Source organism: Streptopelia decaocto (genome assembly GCF_964273445.1).
Source record: "Streptopelia decaocto genome assembly, chromosome: 20".
NCBI classification, from domain to species: domain Eukaryota; kingdom Metazoa; phylum Chordata; class Aves; order Columbiformes; family Columbidae; genus Streptopelia; species Streptopelia decaocto.
Genome location: NC_138675.1, coordinates 5,225,406 through 5,234,513, shown reverse-complemented (window position 1 = coordinate 5,234,513; position 9,108 = coordinate 5,225,406). Strand labels below are relative to the sequence as shown.

Sequence of the window (9,108 nt, the reverse complement as noted above, 5' to 3'; positions counted from 1 at the left end):
GAGGAAACGGCCTCAAGTTGCACCAGGGGAGGTTTAGATTGGATCTTGGGAACAATTTCTTCCCAGAAAGGGCTGTCGGGCATTGGAACAGGCTGCCCAGGGCAGTACTGGAGTCGCCATCCCTGGAGGGGTTGAACAGACACGGAGATGAGGTTCTCAGGGACATGGGTTAGTGCCAGGGGTGGGATAATGGTTGGACTCAGTGATCTTGAGGATATATTCCAGCCAAAATGATTCTGTGACTCTATCCATCTCCAGTCCGGGTTCTACAGCAGGCTGGTGGCCCCAGGGGTGGCTGGTGGCCCCAGGGGTGGCTGGAGCCCCGGGCAGCTCTGGTCCCCTCGGGGCAGCCGGGGCTGGAGCTGGGCTTGTGCTGACGCCCACAGCCACTATGCTGCAGGCAGCTCCTTCAGGGCATCTATTTCTGGCCCCCAGAGCTATTTCTGGTTCTGGTTGCTGACCTGCCAGGCCAGTCACTTCCCCTGTAACTCCCTCGTGCCAGGCTCACCCCAAATCTCTGACCCTGGGCTCCCTCTGCCACCCACACCAGATGCTCCTGGGCAGCATGGGACGGCTGCCATGCACCATGCAATGTTTGTCACCAGAACATGATGCTGGCTGTGATCTTTTGATGTAAGTCTGCAACAAGCTGGAAATAAGTGCCCTAGGAGTGCTACTAATAGGCAAAGGATGCCCCTGTGGCATGGTTTTGTCACCTTAGAGATGGATAATCTACAGACTGAGGCAAAGAGGTGGGTATGTTGAAAAAAGAGCAGTTATTGCCATACAGCTGTGACCTCTGTGGCCCGGACCCCTTCTCTGCTGACTGTTCCGACCCCACACAGAGGGCAGGAGTGAGCAATTGGCATCAGGAGTGGTCCTGGAGACCCCAGATCCTGTGGGACAGAAATGCATTGGCTGGCACCCTTGCATCTTCCCCACCAGCTTCTATATATGGCCCTGCCCTCTCTGGACCCATCACACTCGGATCTCAAGTGACACGCTGGGGAGGAAGGGGGGGGTGTCTATTTTTAGCCCCTGAATGGACCTGTGCTGGAGCCGAGCTCTCTGCCCCCTTCAAGGGTACAGCATCATGTTGTGCCGGGAGATTTTTCCTGCGTGGCTTTTCGAATGGCTCCATCACCGGCTGAGATTGTGGTGCAGGTAGGATGCAGCTTTGTGGTCTCCTTCTTCTCCTGCTGCTGGATCCCTCCCTGCTGGTTTAGGGCTCTGTTGCATCTCCCTCCCTAGAGCCATGGGTACAAAAGGGGCTGCCGTGACTTGCTGAAATGTCCTTGTTTGGACTCTGCTCCATGCTGCCTTCATGCTTGATGCCTACATCCCTCACTTTCTAAAATAGGCTGTGGGCAAAGGGAGTAGGAAAGGGGGGTGTGAGGTGCAACGTTGCTGTGGAGAGAATCCCAAACCCTCTGTGCTTGGGGAGCAGAGGCAGAAGGGACCGGAGGGGGGTAGCAGTGGTCTCTCACTGCTGGCTGGGTTCTGGCCTGTCCTTTCCGCCCACGGATTTCAGCTGGAAATGAGTGAGGATGAGGGAATGCAGCGGGCAGGGAAGCAGGGCAGGGACCTGGGGTAAAGGGTTATGGACATACACCTATGTCTGCTGATGCTGGTGGCCCATCCTCACGCCCTCATCTCCCCGGCCCCTTCCCCTTGCTTTGCTGCTGCAGGCATGGATGATTTCGAGTACAGCATCCAGCTGAACGACCGCGACTGGGCTGAGTTCTTCTTGGCGTCGGAGGAATGCGCCCTAGCGCCGGCTGCCCTGGCCACGGCCGAGGAGCAGTGCCTCAGTGACATTGAACAAGGGGACGGCGCGCCGGGGAGGGACTGTCACAGCAGCAACGGGCAGATCGCGGTGAGGGTGGGCAGCGAGCCAGGGCCTGGCACGGGAAGCTCTGCCCCACGTGGGGTGCCCGGAGACACCCCCCTGCGCTGGCCCGCCGGCCGGTACCTCTCCTTCCCGGAGCTCCTCTCGGGCAGCGAGGACGAAGCGGATCTGGGCTCAGTTGCCAGGTTTCTGTGTGACAGCGACAAGCCCGGCTGCCCTTCTTCTGCCCCAATGCCCAGCGTGCAGGGCACGCAGCCCCCCTGTCCCCCCGCAGCCGCTGGCAGCCCGGGGCAGGACGCAGCGTGTGAAGCAGCAGCACCGCAGCCGGCATCGGAAAAAGGAGCAGCTGGCGGCAGTCATGCCATGGAGCCTCCCAGCCACCCAGCTGCAACCAGCGTCCCTCGGCAGGGAGGGGACGCGGGAGGGGAACAGCCCCATGGCAGCCCGGTGGTGGCACAGCCACCAGTGCCGGGCATCTCGCCGGCACCGCCTGCCTCCCCAGAGAGCTCAGCGAGGAAAAGTCCCAGCGTTTCCCGCTCGGAGCCCAGGCTACGGGGACCCTTGCGTGACCACCCGCCGAGCCCAACCCTGGAGGCTGCGCCCAAAGCCCCCGGCTGCCCGGCGCGGGACGAGGCGAGCAGGGAGACAGCGGGTGCTGAGCCGAGCTCCCCAGCTGCTTCCCCAGAGGTGGTGAGGCCCAAGGTGCCGGGGCAGATGAGAAAGAGCCGCAAGCAACGTGGAGCCGGTGCCACCGAGGCAGCCCAGGGGGACAGGGAGACTCCAGGGACTGTGGGACAAGGGACGGTGGTACCTGCAAAGGCACCTTTAAGCTCGCCACTGTCCTCACGAAAGAGCAAAGGGAAGGAGAAGGCAGCCAAGGCGGCTCCTGTGAAGATGGGGAGCGAGGAGGCAGCGGAGAGCAAACGGCCGGTGCCCAGCCCTGGTGCGGATTGGGGGGAACCAGCTGCGAGTGCTTCCCCAAAGCAGAAGGTGAAGGAGCCGGGGGCACAGTCCCCAGGGAAAGCAAGGGCCACCAAGCATTCAAAGCCAGGGCAGGCTGGTGGCTCGGGCATACGTGACAATTTGCCCGTGATCGCTGCCAGCGAAGCCGCGGCTCCTTCGGGAGAAGCGTGCCAGGACATGCCGAGGAAGCCTCTCCATCCCAAGAGTGTGGCAGCTTTTGGGGGAGATGCTGCTGAGGGAGCTCATGGGGAACCTGTATCTGAGACCCCCAGAGAGCTGGGACCCCCTTGCTTCACCACCGGGGACTTTGCAAGGACAGACACCCTGGACGTGACTTGGCCGGAGATGTATGACTATTTGTTCTGTGAATCCCAAGGGGAAGATGAAGGAATGGGGAGCTCAGTGGAGGAGGAGATAACACCCTTGGAAAGGGAAATGTCCTTGCCTGAACTGTATGAATATTTTTTCAATGAACCGGAAGGAAAAAGGAAAAAAGCCAAGGGTAAAGACAGGAAGCAAAAGAAGTTCGGCAGCTTGGACCATGCTCAGCTGCAAAATGAGGATCTCAACTTGGCTCCAGCCGGAGACACCCTGGTTATCTCTGTTCCTGAGGTGTATGAACACTTCTTTCAGGATGGGCCTGGGAACAGAGCGGGCTGGAGAGGGGTTTTCTCAATCACACCATCCTCCGAGATGAAAAAGGCTGTGGGGGCTTTGAAGACCCTCCTGCAAAGGCCAATGGATCTCGTCAGAGGCCAAGCCTCAGCCTCCCCGGCTCTGGTGCGGAGAGGATCTGCAGAGAAGCTCCCGCTCGTCCCGCTGGCTCCGCGGGGAAGAGACCAGGCACAGCCAGATGTTCTGGACATGGCCCTTGCTCTGAGAGGTAAAGCCCGGTTACCCCCACGTAGAGATGTGCCTCTGTCCTGCACGGTCTGTCCTGCCTCTGGCCCTGCTGCAGCCGCCTCCAATCCAGCCATAATGGCATTAATGACACTGCAGTGATTTTGGAGGGCTCTGCTGGGTGTAGCTGGTCCAAACCCGCACTCCTGGCACATTAACCGTGCCACCCAGCAGCCCTGGGCGTTAGCAGGGATCTCTGGAAGTGCAGCTAAAGCCACCGCCGTGACATGCTGTGTCACATTGGCTCGTTCTCGTGATGCTCACGCTGTCCCCGTGCCAAGCGAGTGCTGCTGGCCGGTGCTGCAGGACACAGGGACAGGGAATCTGTGTATATTCTGCACACAATTTGCTTTGCTCCCCACTAACTCCTGGGACAGAGGTGGCCCAAAGTCCTTGTCCCAGCTGATTCAGTTGTCCCCCTGAATGGATATAACTTATTGTAGATGTCATCTATTCTTTTGCACGCTGGTCAAGAAAAACTTACTGAAGTAGATAGCTGCATTAAACTGCAAGGTCTGGTAGAGATAGGAATCCCCTTCTCCAGTGCCATCCCACTGCCTGCAGAACTGCATACCTGTGTTTCTGATGAAGGAATGGGAGGCAAAGCAGCAAAATCCTTCTTTACCAATGCCCCTGAGACAGAGCAATGGCTGTCCTGCTAAGGCTGGGCTGCTAATTGATCTAATATTGGTGGGCAAAAAGTGTGCACAGAGTGAAACATGCACAAAGGCAAGGGGGACTGTAAAACACACACTAATTCGAAACACACCCTCCCAAGACCTCTGAGGTTTCCTGAACATTGACTGTTGCTGGAGGCAGGCAAGAGAAAAAGGAATGAAGGGAGAGCAAGTCTGACCCACTAGGACAGCCTGTGTATTTATATTAAAGCTTATGTGATGCTTACAGCCACAGTGCCTCGCAGTTAATATTAAAACCAAACAATGAATGAGTCACCCCAAATGGTGCCTCAAAATGGAGCTTCCACTCTGTTTGCACAGAGAAAAACCCCTCTGCTGTGGTCATAGCTAATTAATAAGCAAGCTTTAATTAAAAGCCTAATCAAATAAACATAGGAGCAAAAATAACCTACTCTTGCAATGTGTCTTTGAGTTGTGCTAGACTGGAGCTCCCGCAGAGGATGAAATGCAGAGCGGTCCCTGGAGCTGGGTGGGGTGAGGTGGGATCTATGGGGAGATGCTGAGCACTGGTGCTTCTTGGGGGGCTATTTGTTGTCCTAGAGCTGTGGGAATCTCCGGACATTGTCGTGTAGGAAGGTGACCCTGCCCAGAGGGGTCTGTCAGCATCAGCAGCCAGCCCAGGAATTGCTCTCTCCTAAATCTACTCCCTGCTTCCAGGGAATGGGCACCATTAATAAATATTTGCCTGGGGTTCTTAACAAAGTGTAAAACTGAGAGGGGTGAAAAATATGGCTCTCTCCTTACGAAACCTACCTGAGTCCTAAATAGATGTGTTTGACTTGACCAATGGTGAAAAAAAAGTCTTTTGGGAGGGAAAATGTGCGACAAAAACATATTTCTCTGGAAGTCCAAGGGACCCAATGCCCCAGAGGCAGACGAGGTGTCTCAAAACCCCACAGGTGTCCTAAAAGCCCAAACCTGTGCTGTTCCTCTTGCAGGGAGACCCGAGGCTCCGCTGGCGCTGACCCACAAGGACATGTGCCTGGTCTTCTGTGCCTTTGCATCCTGGGTGGTGAAGACCTCCGACCTGCGCGCTCCGGATGCCTGGAAGACGGGTACGTACGGCGCCCAGCCTGGGAGAGGGGTGGAAAGGGCCTGGTGGAGAAAGGCAGGGATGCTAACACGCCTAACGGTGCCTGTGGGAAAACGCAGTCATCCTCCTGGTTTTCCAAAGCATCCTGTTCCTTTTTAATGCCTTCTCTCTCCTGTAGAAATGGCAGTCCTGATTCCTACTCACATTGTCTTTTCCCCACACAAAGTGACTTGACAAGTCTGTACTCCCAGCTTTGGCCCCACTCCATCCCAGGTCCTGTACCGGTGTGTCAGGGGGAGAGAAGCTTCTTTAGGGTTCCTGCTGGCTAGAAGCTGAATCAGGACCTCGGGCATGCAGGTTTATACTCCTTCATCTCAGCTGGAATAAACATACCTATTTTTCTAATGTGCTGTAAACATATAAGCTTTTTTCTAAATACAGCTTAGCTGATGTATTACTATTATCCTGGTGCACAGAGTCCTGCAAGTAAACCGAGCTCTGTCAATTCCTCTCCAACTTTTTTTTAAAAAAATAATTTGAATAACTGGTGGGGAAAGAGGTGGCATTTGAATAACTGGTGTTGAGGAAGCTCAAGCAACCCTGATGAGCTGAGCTGTGGCCCAAGAGGTGCGGGTTGCTGGACCGCGATGGCAGCATCTCTGCCCTGGATGCAGCAGACGGAGGATACAGCCCATGGGCACCCAAGAGCCCCCACCACGGGGTGAGACACCAGAGCCAGGGCTTCCTGCAGCTTGTCCGGGGGAGGAATGTTCCCCGCTAAGGTCACACAGGAAGCTGACACCCCAGGCTGAGAATAGCTCGTTAGCTAAAGTTGCTGGGTGCAGTCATCACAAGGAGCTTTGGGACTGTTCCTCTTCAACTTCTCAGTATGAGATGGGAGACGTGGCCCCGGAAAGGGCGCGAAAAGCGGGATATGGGCCTCGTGCCCCCGGGATTGTGTAACCTGGCATGCAAAGAGCACCCCGGCGAGGAGGGAGGGGAGAGGCGGATCGACACCCTGGACTAGCAATTCTCTTTCAGCATTTTAGGTTATAACAAGTGGAATTTCCCTGTCTGTGTCCCAAACTCCGATGCATAAATCAAAATCAAGACTGAATTTAAACTGGGAAGTCCAAAGGCACAACTTGGGTTCCCTGTTTGGTTTGGGCACAGACCAGGGGAATTTGACCTCTCTTATAAGCCAAGATAAAAACATTAGCTGGAAGTACAGAGAAAAGTTTTATTCTGAATGCAGAATCTCCATTAGTTGTTTTTTGTATCTCTCCATTTTCTGATTCTGGGGTTTGGGTATTTTCTGCTTTTGGTTGGGATCAAAGTATCCACAGATAACTCACAAAATTGTATTTTTCTTGGCATCTTCCTGGTCCAAACAGAAGCAGGAAATGAAGGGACCGTCCTGAAGCCCTGGTGAGATTTCCTACTGTGGCCTTCTCATCCAAGATTAGACCCATTAGATCTCCACAGGATCACAGAATCATTTTGGTTGGAAAAGACCTTTAAGACCATCAAGTCCAACCATCAACATAGCACTAAGTCCACCTCTAAACCATGTCCCTAAGAACCTAATCTATGCGTCTTTTAAACATCTCCAGTGAACCTGTGTATCTAACCACCACCCATCTCTACTACACCCATGAAGTCTATGTTGTGTTTCCTTGAAATACAGATGTTTCTTGTGAAATGGTGGTGTGATCTGTGCACCCAAACTATAGGGCTAGATGTGGTCAACCAGGCTGTGGGCAGCTCGGGACTGAACACAGTGGGAACATGCACAGTGTGGTGGGGATGAAGAGCAAAGGCAGGAGAGGTCTTGGAAAGGGAGAGGAGCGAAGTCCCACGGTCTCAAAAAACAGAGCCAAGTAGCTTGTGACCTTCAAGGTTTGGAATTGTGATTTTCAGGTCTGGAAGAAGCACCCAGACTCACTCTGGAAATGTCTTGGGCTCTTTTCCAGTGTTCCTGGCAAGTTTTGGCACGCTTTCTGCCATCCGCTACTTCCGAAGGCAGGTCAGAGAAGGATGCCCCCGGCCCTAGGCTCACGCCCAGGGTGCTTCCCGAGGACAGGCGAGGACGGCGGTGGCAGAGGCCGGGGACTTTGTTCTTGGGCGGTGCGAGAAGCCTGGATCCCAGCACCGAGACTTCTCTGGACCCATCCCGAAACGGGACGGGATGTCACAGGAAGCAGGATCCTTCTGGTGACAGTCATTTACAATACGGTAGGCGGTTTGTACCTGTACTGGACAGAAGAGGAGCCCAGCGTGGGCTGGCTCTGTTCTTACTTTGCACACTTCTTGCATATTTGTGCTGTCTCCCAGGAGCAGTCACAGTGTCTGTTCCAGGGCACTGTTTGTCCATCCTCCCTCCTGAAGTCGCTTGGTGGCAAGAGAAGGCGCCGAGGTGGTGGAGGGAGGAGAGAGCAAGAGAAACCAGGAAAGTGCTTCGTTCCTATGAAAGGGCTGGGGTGTCTGTGGAGGAAGAGAATACAGAGCTTTGGGGAAGAGCTGTCTCTGTCCCAAGACAGGGCTTTGCTAAGCATGTGCTGGCCGCACGCTGAGCCGGGCGGTGCTAAATGGGGATGGAGGAGCCACTCGCTTGGCAAAGCCCATGTCTCCCATGACCGGTTTGGCTGACAGCAGGAGGACTCATCCTCTTGGGTTTCACTCCAAGAAGTCACAGCTCGGTCTGAGGGTTCAGGAGGCTGAGATAGGGTTTCTGCCATGGGTGAGGAGCACCCACTGCAAGGACACATCTCACACGGGCAGGTGTCGCACAGCCAGGGGAAGGGGCAGCTGGAGGTGGCTGTGCAGGATGGAAAGGGGCTGCAGGGGCAGCAGAAAGAAGGGCTGAGCTCAGGGAAGCCTCAGGAAAGAGCCCTGACAAGGACAGGAGCATGTTGAAGAGGAGAAGAAGGCACATGTACACATTTGGCTCCGACAATCAGCAGATGGAGGGTCTAGGTGTATCACTTGGTCCCTCCGCTGCCTCCCATCCCGCAGACATCAAGTTCGCTGGGAGGAGATGCCGAATGTGTCACCTTGTGGGGCTGGAGAGGGCTGGAGGGGACACAGAATGGAAAGTGGGGTGAAAAAGGAAAAGGAAGCAGCTCAGGTTCTTCCCTGTCCCTAGTGCCTGCCGGATCACTCAAGGGCATTATTCATGAGGGTTTTTCTTTACTCCGAAGTCTGCTAACAGCATGGATGTGAGATTTGTTGAGCACATAGGGACCAGATCCACAAAGGTACTGGGGGGAAATCTGCCCAGAAAACCTGTGTGCATCTGCCTATGGGCTTTATAGGAACAGTCTGTGGCAACGTTTGTCATACGAATTGAGAGAGAAGAGGTTTAGCTCTTTCCTTGCAATGCAGAGTGCCATGAAATTTTAATGCGTGTGGGGTTGTACTTAAGCCCATGTATTATTGCTGATAAGAGAGCACACTGTACAATTGTACAGTGAGATATGTAGCAGTAAATAGCAAGAGAGAGAGATGTACAGGCTCTATATGGACTATAGTACCTGTATGCCCAGTAAGAAGAGTTTTGTGGAGGAGGAGAACAGATAAATTATGCTGGAAGCTTCTAATAAAGATCTATCCCATTTAATACTTTTGTGTACATTCCTGTGTCTACATTGTTTGATCCAGAGAGC

The 9,108-nt window shown here is 54.4% G+C and overlaps 1 protein-coding gene across 2 annotated transcripts; it reads left to right on the top strand.

Moving 5' to 3' along the window:
- The first annotated feature begins 1,035 nt into the window (after positions 1-1,035).
- Positions 1,036-9,062, top strand: PERM1 (PPARGC1 and ESRR induced regulator, muscle 1). Of its 2 annotated transcripts, none has more exons than XM_082069943.1 (4): positions 1,036-1,164; positions 1,689-3,695; positions 5,349-5,465; positions 7,417-9,062. In XM_082069943.1, the coding sequence occupies exons 2-4, from the start codon at positions 1,691-1,693 to the stop codon at positions 7,494-7,496; spliced, it is 2,202 nt and encodes a 733-aa protein (XP_081926069.1). In that variant the 5' UTR covers positions 1,036-1,164; positions 1,689-1,690; the 3' UTR covers positions 7,497-9,062. The 2 variants fall into 2 exon arrangements, with proteins under 2 accessions (XP_081926069.1, XP_081926070.1); XM_082069944.1 differs by lacking the exon at positions 7,417-9,062 and adding an exon at positions 6,838-7,398.
- Positions 9,063-9,108: the final 46 nt, after the last annotated feature.

Bases quoted from the DNA above. Each gene is read 5' to 3' on its own strand.
- PERM1 (XM_082069943.1), top strand. From the start codon at position 1,691: ATGGATGATTTCGAGTACAGCATCCAGCTGAACGACCGCGACTGGGCT. The intron at 3,696-5,348 runs GTAAAGCCCGGT...TTCCTCTTGCAG, and splicing joins CATGGCCCTTGCTCTGAGAG to GGAGACCCGAGGCTCCGCTG. The intron at 5,466-7,416 runs GTACGTACGGCG...GCTCTTTTCCAG, and splicing joins TCCGGATGCCTGGAAGACGG to TGTTCCTGGCAAGTTTTGGC.